The 13,734-nt window shown below is 35.5% G+C and overlaps 2 protein-coding genes and 2 pseudogenes across 4 annotated transcripts; 2 read left to right on the top strand and 2 right to left on the bottom strand.

Moving 5' to 3' along the window:
- The first annotated feature begins 1,086 nt into the window (after window positions 1-1,086).
- On the top strand, window positions 1,087-3,597 carry LOC111300414 (translation machinery-associated protein 22-like). Its single transcript, XM_022896047.2, has 7 exons — window positions 1,087-1,316; window positions 1,630-1,725; window positions 1,840-1,904; window positions 2,168-2,249; window positions 2,360-2,427; window positions 2,513-2,596; window positions 3,095-3,597. Exons 1-7 carry the CDS (start codon window positions 1,169-1,171, stop codon window positions 3,149-3,151), a joined length of 600 nt encoding a protein of 199 aa, XP_022751782.2. The 5' UTR covers window positions 1,087-1,168; the 3' UTR covers window positions 3,152-3,597.
- A 453-nt stretch (window positions 3,598-4,050) lies between these two features.
- LOC111299264 (UDP-sulfoquinovose synthase, chloroplastic-like) lies at window positions 4,051-6,943 on the top strand. Its single transcript, XM_022894352.2, has 3 exons — window positions 4,051-4,206; window positions 4,658-5,742; window positions 6,205-6,943. The coding sequence occupies exons 2-3, from the start codon at window positions 4,696-4,698 to the stop codon at window positions 6,607-6,609; spliced, it is 1,452 nt and encodes a 483-aa protein (XP_022750087.2). The 5' UTR covers window positions 4,051-4,206; window positions 4,658-4,695; the 3' UTR covers window positions 6,610-6,943.
- A 78-nt stretch (window positions 6,944-7,021) lies between these two features.
- LOC111300888 (uncharacterized) lies at window positions 7,022-8,243 on the bottom strand (annotated as a pseudogene). The gene is made up of 3 exons (XR_016330131.1): window positions 8,057-8,243; window positions 7,791-7,952; window positions 7,022-7,658 (listed from the first exon to the last, which is right to left on the bottom strand). The product of XR_016330131.1 is annotated as an uncharacterized LOC111300888 (transcript).
- Window positions 8,244-9,063: 820 nt separating this feature from the next.
- Window positions 9,064-13,483, bottom strand: LOC111299265 (ATP-dependent zinc metalloprotease FTSH 4, mitochondrial-like; annotated as a pseudogene). The gene is made up of 7 exons (XR_016329740.1): window positions 13,291-13,483; window positions 12,658-12,721; window positions 11,811-12,081; window positions 11,389-11,624; window positions 11,162-11,283; window positions 10,611-11,087; window positions 9,064-10,333 (listed from the first exon to the last, which is right to left on the bottom strand). The product of XR_016329740.1 is annotated as an ATP-dependent zinc metalloprotease FTSH 4, mitochondrial-like (transcript).
- Window positions 13,484-13,734: the final 251 nt, after the last annotated feature.

Below are 13,734 nucleotides of genomic sequence, written 5' to 3'. Positions count from 1 at the left end.
TAAAATTCTTCGGTTAAAATTGATGATACGTCCGTTCAACATAATAGATGTTGATTTGATGATATGGCATTATTTTCGCTGGCCACGTGGCATATCATCAAATTAAGTTGGATATAATCTAATGATAAGATTGTGATAAAATACTCCCTAGATGTTAACTTAGTTAATAAAAGAAGAAATTCTCGTTCTTCGTTAAACTCAAATTAAATTTTTATGTAAAATGTTAAAAGTTAAATTTTAGATGCATTAAATGAGAATATATTTTTAAAATTATTTTATCACCATGTACGATATACAGATTATTTTTATTTATTTAAATGTATATAAAAATATAAATTAATATTATTTAATCACTTACATATATAAAATATATAATATATATTATAATTAAGACATCAAATCATAATAAAATTGATTATTAATATCTTTTGAATTTAAAAAATATATATAATAAGTGATATTTGTGTTTTTGAATTTAAACAAAAAAAAAAGATTAAAGGATTATAAAGAAAATTATCAAAGTAAAAATATCTATTTGAAAATTTTAAATTTAAAAAAAAATATCTCTAGGTAAAATTTTAATCAAATAAGATTAATTTTTTTAAGATTTATATTTTTATTACTACTTATTGAGATTTTTTATTTAAAAAAAATCATAGAGAATTAATCATAAATAATTTGGGTAAAATTTTATTTTTGAAAAATTTAAATTTAAGTATTCATGTAGCAAATCTTATTAGATATCTTTGTATGTTGAAATATTATATATATATATTATATATATGATTATTTTAAAAAATAATTAGATTCAAATAAAAATTGGAAATGAATAGATAGTATCAAAAAATTATAGTAACATTTTTAAATGTCAAATTTAATTTGGCATAAATAATTTAAATTGAAATTGTTATCCATTTTAAATTGCAATAAATTGCTACTCCAACCTTGTTTTAAAAATTTTCATTGCAAAAAATGGCCCAAAAAATACAATAATCGGGCTCCAGCCCAAACTATATCAACACACTTCCAAGCCGGTCTAGCCCACATAGATAAGCCTGTTCCCTAACATAAAGAACAGGAAAAAAATGAACCGGAATCGGGTTCTTGTCTTCCATCATTGCAAAGCACAGAGGCCGAAAAGAAAAAGAAGAAAGAAAAGGTTGAAGAAATGGCAGAGAAACCTCAACCAGTGAAAGTACTATATTGTCCCATATGTTCTCTTCCTGCAGAGTACTGTGAATTCGGCCCTGATTTCGAAAAGTGTAAGCCTTGGTTGATCAACAACGCCCCTGAGCTTTACCCACATCTCCTTAAAGGTTCGAATTTTTTTTTAATCCCATGTTGTTCTGTTTATTTGCAGATGAAACTAACAATAAAGAAGATACGTTTTGTTTTTTTGTGGGTTTGTTTGTTCGTTTTTGTGTTTTAAATTTGGTTTCTTTAGAGTTGTTTTCTGATACGAGTGATGAATGAAGAGAAAATTCTCTGCTTTTTGCTATTATAATATTTCTCATTATGTTTTAATGTGATTTGAACACCCTTTTACTTAAAGTTTTGATTGGGTAAGAGAAGAAAGGATTTTTTTTTTGTTTTTTTATACGTGAGCTTCTTATAATTTTTGATGTTCAGAGGCTGATGAAAAGGAGGCCGAGAAGGTTTCTGAACAGCTCCAATCAGTTGGTATTTCCTCTGGTGCTGATGGGGCCGCATCTTCAGCTCAACCAGGTTAGGATGACTTCATCTTGGGAAAATTTGATCGCAAATAATGTCTTCAGAAACATTTTCATTCTCACATTTCCAATGTTTGATCACAAAGATGTTTACATTTTCATTTTTCAGGTGATACATCATCATCTAAGCAAGAAGAAGTAAAACGTCTTCCTGGTGGAAAAATGAAGAAGAAAGTAAGGCTCTTTTTTTTCTTTTCTTTGGCATTATATGCACAAAACATTTATAGTGTATTTTGAAGGTTTTGATCCCCAATCTTTAAGTGTTGTTGATATGAATGCGCATGATTCATGTTCTAAATCATGTTTAAATAGTTACGTTCTTTTTCAAAGTCATTGCTTGTGGGCCTTTACCTACAAGATTGTTGTTTATTATTAGGATATTAGAGTAACATATATTGCGTTCCTAATTTTCCCTGCATTTTTTGGTCAAATAAAAGGAGAAACAAGAAGTTGTTATTGAAAAGGTTGTACGTAACAGGCGCAAATGTATCACCATTGTGAAAGGATTGGATCTATTTGGTGAGCCTCTTACTGATATGCCTCTTTTGCATTTCACATTATATCTTTTTCGTATCCTGATTAGTTTTTCCCAAAACAAGTTAATTTCTGATGATAAGAAATTATTTCAGGAATTAAACTGAGCGATGCTTCCAAAAAGCTTGGAAAGAAGTTTGCCACTGGAGCATCAGTTGTAAAGGTATCTAAAAGTCATATGCACTTGTAGTTGTCATTCAATTATTGGTTCTTTTTCTACCAACTTTTTGACGATTGATTTCCTTTAGGGGCCAACTGACAAGGAGCAAATTGATGTTCAAGGGGACATAGCATACGATATTGTGGAATTTATTACAGAGACCTGGCCTGCTGTAATTTCTTTAATCATCTCATTTTACGTTTCCTTCAATATGAAAGTTCTTCATATGAGAGTTATGGAAGCATGATTGTTTGTTTTCTTTGTTTTTGCTATTAAAAAGAACTATTCTCTGCTTTTACACATGGAAATACAATTCAACATGAAACTTCCCGTATTCCTAGTTTGGTATAGCTTGACGATAAAAAAATGATCCTTTATTGCCTTGAAAATGAGGTTATATTGTTCATTGCTAAGGCTGAAGCATATTCAATATAGTTATACACCCATATATATATATATATATATATATATATATATATATATATACATTTAATGCATGCCTCCTTGCCAGAAGAGATGGCATTGTCATTCTTTGGAATATTCTACTGAATTTTCTTAGGACACCTTACCAATATATTTTTATATTTGAAATAATAAGTCACCATGTTCCAAATATTTTCACTCTCTCCCTCTCTGAATTGAATCTTCTGTCTCTGTTGTGCCCTTTCAGGTGCCTGAAACTGCTATTTTCTTCATCGAGGATGGAAAAAAGGTTGCAGCTGCTTGATTCTAGAGTGTGGAGATGAACTTGGGGCTGAGCTTTTACTGCACATTGATGAGCCAGTTTTGCTTTGACTGGACGTCGCATCTATATGAATAGTTGGATAATTTTCACCAAACCTGCTATACCTTTAAGAAGAAGTTGTCATTTCAGGGATTAAATTGTGTACAACTGGAGCATTACTCTTCACTGGCTTTGAGACATCATGCTGCTTTAATATTTTTGGTTTGCACCATAATTTTTTACATATAACCAGTGTTTTTTTCTTTGGTGGGCAAGCACTAAATGTTTGTTTTTGTGTGAATGATGTTGGAGAAAAAGAAAGTAGATTGATAGAGAATATCTTAGCACTAAATGTAATGGACCTGTTTTGAGCTGGACTTCATAGCAGGTGCTTTGGTGTATAAGATGAAATACGAGCTTTGTGGTAAATATGAATTGATTTTCCACTCTTTTCAATGCTTGTTCAATGCTCCGTGATCACAGTGGAATAGTTGGGACCGGGTACAAGGTGCAACCTTGGTCTTGGTTATGATTGTTTACATAGGCAGCTTAGCTAAAGTTTTATAAAAGGTGTTTATTTTTTTACTCAAAATTTGAGATTAAATGAATGTGAGACTTAAATTAATTAGTTTATACAATTATATTTAAAATTAACAGCCAACATATTTAAAATTTAAATTTGGCATTAAATTTTTTTTATTCTCAAATTATAATCTCTTTTATAAAAAAATTAAAATCGAGATTTCATTTTATTTTATAAAAAAATAAGTTTGGTTGAGGAGCGGGAGCCCATTGGTAATTGGACGGGGCTCCGTTTGATTTGTCTCTGACCCAAATATACCCCCAGAAAAGTCTTTCACCTACGTGTGGTAGATAAAACGAATATCCTCCCCCTTTGTCTTTTGATTCGTCCCGGTATGTATGGAATCCAAACCCCCGCCCCCCTTCCCCTCCATTTGTCACTTAAACCCGAAACAAAGGCCCCTCGTCTCCTCTTATCTCTAGTTTATGACAAACTCTTCTTCTTAACTTCATTTCTAAGATTTACTTCTCTCAAGGTAATCACTGTTCAGTTCAGCAAGCTCTCTATTTTTTCCTTTTTCGTTGTTATTGGTTCTTTTATATGATTATTGGGTGCTTGGTTTTTGTTGGTTATTCTTAAATGAGAAAGCTAACAACTTTTAAACTGTTGAGTGTTTAAGGTTAATATTTTTTCGAAGTGGGTTTACTAACATGATTCAGCTATGCAGTTTGAATACTTGATTTTTCTGTCCCAAATAGGAAATAGTGTTGCACCCAGGTTTTAGTATTAGCTTATAGTAATGGTGGTTAACTCTATGAATTGCCTTTTTATTGGATGAAACAAAAGCTTTCTTTTCCAACAATGCTGAAAGAGTGGAACTTGAGCAAAACAGAAGTAATACAAGGATTTAAGTAGAGTGTGTTTTTGCCTGAAGCATGTTTCCCTGGATTTTGAAACTAATTTTGGACCATATTGGTATTTGGCAGGTGCATTTGCATATCGTTGGGCACAACCATACAGTAAAATGGCACATTTGTTGTCACCTTCATGCTTGCTGAACATATCATCTAGCTACAAGTCTTACGGTCAACTTCTGAATCAGGTTCGAACACCACTTCCTACCTCTTTTACCATTCAGACTTCGAAATCCCCCTTCAAAAGCCTTGTTTCGCAACGAGACAGGGCAGGAAGAAGTTATGTGGTTCGTGCAACTGCAGCCCCTGTAAGCCAAGAAGTTTCAGCTCAACCCCGGTCTGGTTCCAATCAGTCCCCAAATGAACCTTCAAAGCCTCAGCGGGTCATGGTTATTGGCGGAGATGGCTACTGTGGTTGGGCTACAGCCCTGCACCTGTCCAATAAAGGTTATGAGGTTGCAATTGTCGACAGCCTTGTCCGTCGGCTCTTTGACCACCAGCTTGGTCTTGACTCCTTGACACCCATTTCCTCCATCCATAACCGACTCCATTGTTGGAAAGCTATCACTGGAAAGACAATTGAACTTTATATTGGTGATATTTGTGACTTTGAGTTCTTATCTGAAACCTTCAACTCTTTCCAGCCTGATGCTGCTGTCCATTTTGGGGAGCAGCGGTCGGCCCCTTATTCAATGATTGATCAATCAAGAGCTGTGTTCACTCAGAATAATAATGTGATTGGAACACTTAATGTTCTTTTTGCAATAAAGGAATTCAGAGAACAATGCCATCTTGTGAAGCTTGGGACAATGGGAGAGTATGGAACTCCGAACATAGATATTGAAGAGGGTTATATAACGATTACTCATAATGGGAGGACTGACACTTTGCCTTATCCGAAGCAAGCAAGCTCTTTTTATCATCTCAGTAAGGTTCATGATTCAAATAACATAGCCTTCACTTGCAAGGCTTGGGGGATCAGAGCCACTGATCTCAATCAAGGAGTGGTTTATGGGGTAAGGACTGATGAAACTTCAATGCATGAAGAACTCTGTAACAGGTTTGATTATGATGGAGTATTTGGAACAGCATTGAATTGGTTTTGTGTTCAGGCTGCTGTTGGTCATCCCCTTACGGTTTATGGGAAAGGAGGCCAGGTGAGAGTCCTCTTTCAAACCCACTAAAGCATTGATGCCCTGCTTTCTGTCCTCTGTTATTTTGTTTTCATAATAACTTAGGCTGTCTTTTAAGCTGTGATTCTGCGTTTGGAAGGAATGACTGTCCACTGTCAACTGAATTGGTTTTCGTCAACCTAATTGTACTTAGTCTCGTATTTTATTGATCACATATCTGGCACAGACAAACATCCTTTTTATCTGATATGTTGGCTTTGCCACGGTATACATTTGACAGAGACACAGGCACAGACACAGACACACACACACACACTCAGAAAGCCCATTCATTCAACATGCTAGATGTGTTACCACAGGCACATGAGACATGGATTTTTGTAATGCAGAAAATTTCTAGGTAAAGTTATGTTCAGCTATAATTAGAGGATGGCATTTTTCCTGCTTTTGTATCTTTCTCTCTCATGTTCTATTTATAAAATTCAGACCAGGGGGTACCTTGACATAAGAGACACAGTTCAGTGCGTTGAACTTGCCATTGCAAATCCAGCACAACCTGATGAATTTCGGGTCTTCAATCAATTCACTGAGCAGTTTTCTGTCAACGAACTTGCTGCCCTAGTAACGAAAGCAGGAGAGAAGCTTGGACTTGATGTGCAAACCATAACTGTGCCCAACCCAAGAGTTGAGGCAGAGGAACATTATTACAATGCAAAGCATACTAAACTCATCGAGCTGGGACTCAAACCGCATCTCCTCTCAGACTCTCTCCTTGACTCATTGCTCAACTTTGCTATCAAGTTCAAGGACGGTGTTGATAGAAAACAGATTATGCCAAATGTTTCTTGGAGAAAAATTGGGGTGAAGCCACAGACTGTGCCAGCTAATTAAGTGGTCGACCGACGTAGATGTGAGAAGTTCTTGTCTATCTCGTATCTTTTTATCTTCATAGTTGGTGCTGTATTCCTTCCAACTTTTTATGTTGAGCATTCTTTTCATGCCCTTGGAATCTAAACTTGGTTAAATTGATTGAACATGAGAGAGTAATATAACTTTTCCTAGAGTCATGAATATTTGGTGAGGGAAGCAGTGTGCTCTGTGAGCCGTTTTTGTATTTATTTGCTTATAGCTTGATAGGGTGAAAAGATTCAATAATTACTGTAAAATATTTCCGTAACTTACAAGTATCAATAACTAGTAATTAGAAGTGATTGAATATCCCCAATGTCATCCTCTTCCTTCTAATTTGCCCTGTGCTAATACATGAACTGAGGTTTCATTTTCTGGTATGGTTTGGTTTATTGTCTGATACGGTTCTGATTGATAACTCTATGGTTAGTTCAGTTCATTGTCCGATACGGATCTGATAACTACAGGGTCTGTTATTCACCTTCTATCAGATACATGTTTTGATAAAATTTAACTCCTTTTTTGCACGATTGTAAAATTTCGGGTATGTTTTTGTCTTCACGAACTGCCCTTATAAAATCAAGCACAACTGAAGCTAACTCATCTTGGTGTGAAGTATACTCATGATCAGCTCCTACAATCTAGTGCAGTTTATGATTTGGAATAAACCTGGCAAATTCCATGGCATCTTCGGCTGGTACAATTTTATCCATGGCTCCATGAATTTTCAATACCCCGAAAATAATGGTATCATGGTTGTAACACAAGCAAGAAATCTATACCACTAATCACATCTTTACAGAAGCTCACTATTCCAAATACAAACAATTGAATCTGATTTAGAGGATGGGGAATCAAAATTAAGTACATCATGAATATTTTTCTGCGGCAAGTGACATCCACATTAGAAAAGCAATCAATGCTAGCATATTCTAACCTGCAATTTTGATTAATCAAACCGCATGCTGCATGAGTATCAGTGGTTAATTGGTCCATCAAACTTTCTTGAGTTACAAGATGTTCAAACTTTCCTGCAAATGACAAACAGAAATACTTGGTTTCAGAGAAAATGTTGACCACAAAATTGTTGAATGGAGGGTGACAACTGACAATGGAACTTTCACATAAAATATTGGGAAAATGAAGCATAATACAGTAGCTACCTTTTCTATTCTTAACATCAATAACCCCATTATGCTTGACTCTTCGTAAGAAATCTTTTCCCAAACGACCTTCAGTGCCTTTCTCTAGATAGAACCAGCCAGAAATTGATGACTATGGTAAATCATTATACTTTGAAGCATAGAGAAGCACCACATTTCCTCCTGCAGGAATCCTTTTCAGCAATATAGAACTTAAAAAGAAGTGACAAATGAAAAAATAGAGTTTGATTATATTGATTCATATCCTTGTTGTACATTAAACAAACCTTTACTGTAGCCAATAATTGCAGTTGTTAGACGTTACTTGTTGCAGAAGCGTTGGACAACAGCTCGTAAATCCTCAGCTTCTCTGCTGCAGTTACCATAAATAAAGGAACCTTCACTTTCCCTGGAAGCCAAAAGTACAAATAGCCTCAAACCATTGTTTGTTTCAGAAACAAGTAAATTGTAGTATTAGCATAACTCAAAAATTTCAAAATATTTTCTTGTAGTCCAAGATTCTGAATCAAATTAAAAGTCTGGTTTTTCCATTCCAGTCATCTTCTAAGCCATTCCCAGAAAAGTCAAAGCGGAAAGCACTGATTCCTTCTTTTTCTAAAGCAGTGAGAAGACTCATCATGGGTATGCGTTCCTAGACATAAAACACAGTTATATGAACACTAAATGAACTCAGAAAAAAAATGAACTCAGAGAAAAAAATCAATGTAATAATTTTATCCACCTTTTTTGATATATTGAAAGCCGTGGCAGATGATGACAAGATCCTTAGAACCTGTTTCATGTAATATTCCAACCAGATTCTCGCCATGGCTGTTTGGAATCACAATTCTCTGCTGTTCAACTGTTGCAAATTACATATCAATAGAATTACCCGTTGTGATATCAAGATTTAAAAAATAAACCCACAAACCAATCATGAAAAAATAAAGAAAAAAGAAAGAAAGAAAGAAAATCATCTTCCATCTTTCTTAATTATAATTTCTCTCGAAAAACCCATATCAATGAACTACTAACCTGAAGTCAAGAGGTGCGTGTTGGAAACGCGCCGATGGAAGGTAAATCGAAACTCGCTAGTTAATGTTTAGCCCAGAGCGACACTTGCTCCATTTCGACCGTTAAGCGCCAAAGATTTACATAAGACTACTAATCGTTTTTTTTATTATTATGAGCGAAAACAATATTTTATTTATTTTATTTGGTTTTTTTTGGATTAAAATCCTGCCAGCCAAGCCTCAATGCAGAAACCAAATAATAGGTAATAAGAAAGACTAAATAGTATAAGTGATCAAAAGGCAATTTATTATTAAGGCTTTACAAACTAATCCAAAGGAGAGTGAACTTTTAAATGGAATATTATCACTGTATGAGGAGGAAACAATTTTCTAATACTCGAGTAAATTGCTACTTGCCATGGCGACAACCCGGCCATATATTTCAGCTACATCTTACAGTCCATATCAGACACTAGGTTATACAAAAATAAACCCAGTGGCAACAATCAGGCAAAGTCGCTAAAACTCAAAAGCTGGTGTTCATAAGAACAAAAAAGGCTAGTGAATATATGCGCATTGAATTCGAAAAATAGCCACCCGGCAAGATGCCCTACCAGCCTATTGCATGCTAAGATCCAACAGGAGCAATGCCTTTGGCTTTAGCTGCGGCAGTTGCAGTGGCAGCTGCAGCAGCAGCCGCAAATGCAGCTGGACTTGGACTTGGAGGCGCTGGGTTGGACTGAGGTTCATTCTGTGTTGCAACCATCTGTTGATGCTGTTCTAGTTGTTGCTGCTGCTGAGAGTTGACCTGGGTAATCAGAGCCTTAATCTGGCTTCCTGTGAGCATCTTATACTCAAGCAATGCATTAGCAAGTGCAAGATGTTCTTTGCTGTGGGTGGTGAGGATGGTTTTTGCATTGTTATAAGCCCTTTCCGGTAAGAACTTCACTTCTTTCTCTATAAGAAGTCTAGTCTCAGTGCTCATGCTCCTACCATTGTCATTATAATGATGAGTAACAAGCCCCACTTCTTGACTCATGCCATACTTTGTAATCATAGTTCTAGCTAGTTCAGTTGCCTTCTCAAGATCATTGTATGCACCAGAAGTAACATCATTTTCTCCAAAGATGAGTTCTTCTGCAACCCGCCCCCCCCAAGGCAACATCAAGCTTTGCAAGCATCTGCCTGCGGGAGAAGCTCATTTCATCCTTGTCAGGCAACAGGGACACCATGGCACGAGCCATCCCTCGTGGGACAATTGTTGCTTTGTGAACAGGAAGTACCCCATCAGCATAGATGGCAACAAGGGCATGGCCAGCCTCGTGGAAAGTTGTCAATTTCTGTACTTCATCAGAAATGACAGCTGACTTGCATTCACTTCCCAATATGATCGTCCTTTGCGTACTCCAGATCAGCCATTGTCACTGCTTTAGCACCATCCATTGCAGCTTTCACAGCTGCAACATTGACCAAATTTGCTAGATCAGCACCGGAGAACCCAGAAGTACCTCTAGCAATGGTCATCAAATCAACATCATCAGCCTTCAAAACCTGTAATGAGCAAAATGAATGGTTAGACATGCATGGCTGCACGTAATGATTCTACCAGAAAATATCATCAAGACCAATGATTATTTGATGCAACATAAACCTAATGTGAAACAGAAAAGACATGAATTAGAAGCATGTTTGAAAAGCTAATGTCAAGCCATTTATGATACAAGCTCCAATGGGGCCTGCCAAGCACAATCCCCACAAAGTACTATCCAGAACCTGAAGAATCAGCCACAACTCCTAGAAGATGTGGACTACACAGTCGACACAATACCTTTGACATGTGGGATTCCATAATCTGTCTCCGTCCTTCAACATCTGGATAAGGAACAATAATGCGGCGATCAAATTGTCCAGGTCTCACCAGTGCCTTATCCAATGATTCTGGAAAATTAGTTGCTGCAATCACAATAATTCCATCATTCGGTTTAAATCCATCCAATTCGACAAGCAACTGATTCAAAGTCATCCTCATGTACTGCTGTTCCCTAGGATTACAGCTTCCACCTATGGCATCTATCTCATCAATGAATACAATACATGGTGATCGCTTCTTTGCAGCAGCAAATAGATCTCTCACTCTTCGAGCTCCAACTCCAACAAACATCTCTTCAAACTCACTGCCACTGCAGGAGAAGAAAGGTACACCAGCCTATCCAGCAATAGCTCTTGCTAACATAGTTTTCCCAGTGCCAGGTGGACCAACAAGCAAGATACCTTTTGGAAGCTTGCCACCAAGACGAGTGAAATGCTGCAAGAAGGATAAAGGCATTTAGAAAGAAAGAGAGGGAGAGAGAGATTTAGCAAATCTAAGAGTGCATTTACCTTAGGATCTCGAAGGCAGTGGACAATTTCTTCTAACTCTGCCTTTGCCTCATCAACACCTTTGACTTCATTAAATTTTGTGTTAGATTCCACAACTTGCAGCTCTTCATGTAGACCAAGTCCTAAAACAAGGATATCAATCAGTAGGAATTCAGAAAAAGGATGATCGGTTTAAACATGCACATAGAGAATTTTAGAGAAAAACTTCTACGACTTTATCATTCTACCTTTACTAATCCCTCTATCCTCAATAAGTGCTCCAACACCAGAAATCAACAAGAAGCCAAGTGCAATACTACGAATAGTACACCACAATTGATCTTTAAAATGCCCTGCTTCTGCAGCTACCATGTAGATAGGAGCACCAGCAGTTCCTAGTACACCATGTTTTGTAGATTTTCCCACATTTTGAAATGCAGAAAGGCCACCTATACTTTCTCCCTCCCTGGCTGAATAGCAATACCTGTAATTTTGCATTAATCTCTTAGTAAACAAAAATTCAGAAAGGTAAAGAGTGGAAATAGTTTAACAGAGAATTTACGAGTACAATCAAGTTAAAAACTGAGTTCAAAGATTTCTTCAGCAAAATCAGGAAGAAAATTGCAAAACTAACATTTTAAAAGAAACTAAAGATGCAAGATAGCAAGACCATTCACCTTTTTGTAATGTCTTAAGTAACGGACTTTCATCCAGCCTGTCAACTTTGACTAATGCTTTAACATATTCAGAAAGCGCAGAACGATTAGAATGTAATGATGGCTGACTTTCAAATAGTCTTATCACTGCTTCAGGATCATTTCTATAGTAAAGTTCTCTTAAATGAGCAACTTGACTAGCTTCATCTGCATCTCGGACACTGCGAGCTAAATTACCTACATAGCTTGCCTTGAACCTCTGTTGGCCACTCAAAAGCCTATTACCTGCACTCCAAGAACATATCACCTTATGCAAGACAGTTTTTGAATTGAGAACAAGGAAAACTAACAATGAAAGGGAAAGCCACGTATTTTTTGAAGAAAACAGAATAAAACTATGAAGATAATGATAGAATACAAAAGAGTGTGGCTAAATGCACCCCAGCCTTTTCTTTTCACAACCCAACTTTTTTTTTCAAATTTTTTTATAGGTGAAATTACTTAATTATCCTTACTCTTTCACACAAGTTTCCAGAAATGAATTTCGGGAAAGTCATAAACCTTTACGGAAATGGATTTCTAGAAAGTTATATAACTTTCCGGAAATGGACTTCCGGAAGATTATAAACCTTTCGGAAAGGTTTATGACTTTCTGGAAATCCATTTCCGGAAAATTATATGACTTTCTGGAAATTCATTTCCGAAAAGTTATAAAACTCTAGAAAATTGTGAGAAGGATAATTAAGTAATTTCACTTGCAAAAAATAAAAAAGAAAGAAAGTTCGGGTGTAAACTGAAAAAAATGAGGGTGCATTTAGCAGCACTCAACACAAAAACTTTGATTGAAACAAACACAAATACCAGAAAGATGACTTCTACTAAACAAGTTTCCGAATTGTCCCAACTCCGATTGCTGTCTTGAAACCTGTTTTAAGATGAAGATGGAGCTTATTTGTTTATCTAAAGAAAAAAAATTCAAATCTGTGTCTAACATAAAACTTACTGCTTTAGTAAGCAAGAACAACACACAAAATATTAACTAAGCCTTGCACCAATAGAATTAGTGCAAAAATTTACTACTTTTAACAATAACTCAAGCAAAACTACATTTACATATATGTAGATTGATGAAATGATTATTGCAATCCCTTAGAAAAAGCCTTACGCTTTTATGGCAATAAAAGTCTCAATCAGTATAAGCAAAAAAATATCTTTGTTACGTCCAATGGAAATTAAAATAGAAGATTTTAAATTTCAATCCAACATTCTTTTAATTATATTGTCCACTAATACCTACCTCGGATTCAAGTATTAAATACAAAACCTTTAAGTTATTCAAAATTAGGGTTTCCACAATTCCCAAATTTCAAAACTTTGTATCAAAGAATTCTCCAATTATATATAATAAACAGAGCAAAAACGTTTTATATTTAAAAAAAAAAAAATGATATTAAGACCTAGGCAAAACGAATCTTACAAGAGAAGGAAAGTAACCTGAGTGATTAGGCGTCTCCAAGCCATCCCGTTTACATAGACCCAAAAGGTCCAATCTTTCTATCCTTTCTCTCTCTCCGGCGGTGATGGGCGTGTTTGGTTGGCGAGAAAATAAAGGAACCGAAATGTTCAAACAGGAATAATCTTAGGAGAGCTGTGAATCTTCGAGATCACAATCACTCAGGGGTGGTTTGGTACCTTTATCTTTTTTTCCGTTTCTAATTTTTTTAAATAGAAATAAAAATATGTTTGTTGAATTATTTTTGTTTTCTATTTTCGAAAATTAAAAATAAATTTTTTAATAGTTTTGAAAATTATTGAAAATAAAAAATAATATTTTCAGTTTTTAAAAATAATTTAATATTATTCACAAAAATTATAATTAAACAATATTTAGGGACGTAACTAGGGAGAGCAAAATCACCGAAACTCGTCGGATTTCGA

Source organism: Durio zibethinus, chromosome 18 (genome assembly GCF_047325235.1).
Source record: "Durio zibethinus cultivar Kanyao isolate XHJ-2024 chromosome 18, ASM4732523v1, whole genome shotgun sequence".
Classification (NCBI taxonomy): Eukaryota; Viridiplantae; Streptophyta; class Magnoliopsida; order Malvales; family Malvaceae; genus Durio; species Durio zibethinus.
This window is presented reverse-complemented; position numbering and strand designations above follow the sequence as displayed.

Excerpts from the sequence above, each read along its gene's own strand:
- LOC111300414 (XM_022896047.2), top strand. The coding sequence starts at position 1,169 with ATGGCAGAGAAACCTCAACCAGTGAAAGTACTATATTGTCCCATATGT. Across the intron at positions 1,905-2,167 it reads GTGGAAAAATGAAGAAGAAA|GAGAAACAAGAAGTTGTTAT; the intron begins GTAAGGCTCTTT and ends GTCAAATAAAAG. Across the intron at positions 2,250-2,359 it reads GAAAGGATTGGATCTATTTG|GAATTAAACTGAGCGATGCT; the intron begins GTGAGCCTCTTA and ends AAATTATTTCAG.
- LOC111299264 (XM_022894352.2), top strand. The coding sequence starts at position 4,696 with ATGGCACATTTGTTGTCACCTTCATGCTTGCTGAACATATCATCTAGC. Across the intron at positions 5,743-6,204 it reads TTTATGGGAAAGGAGGCCAG|ACCAGGGGGTACCTTGACAT; the intron begins GTGAGAGTCCTC and ends TATAAAATTCAG.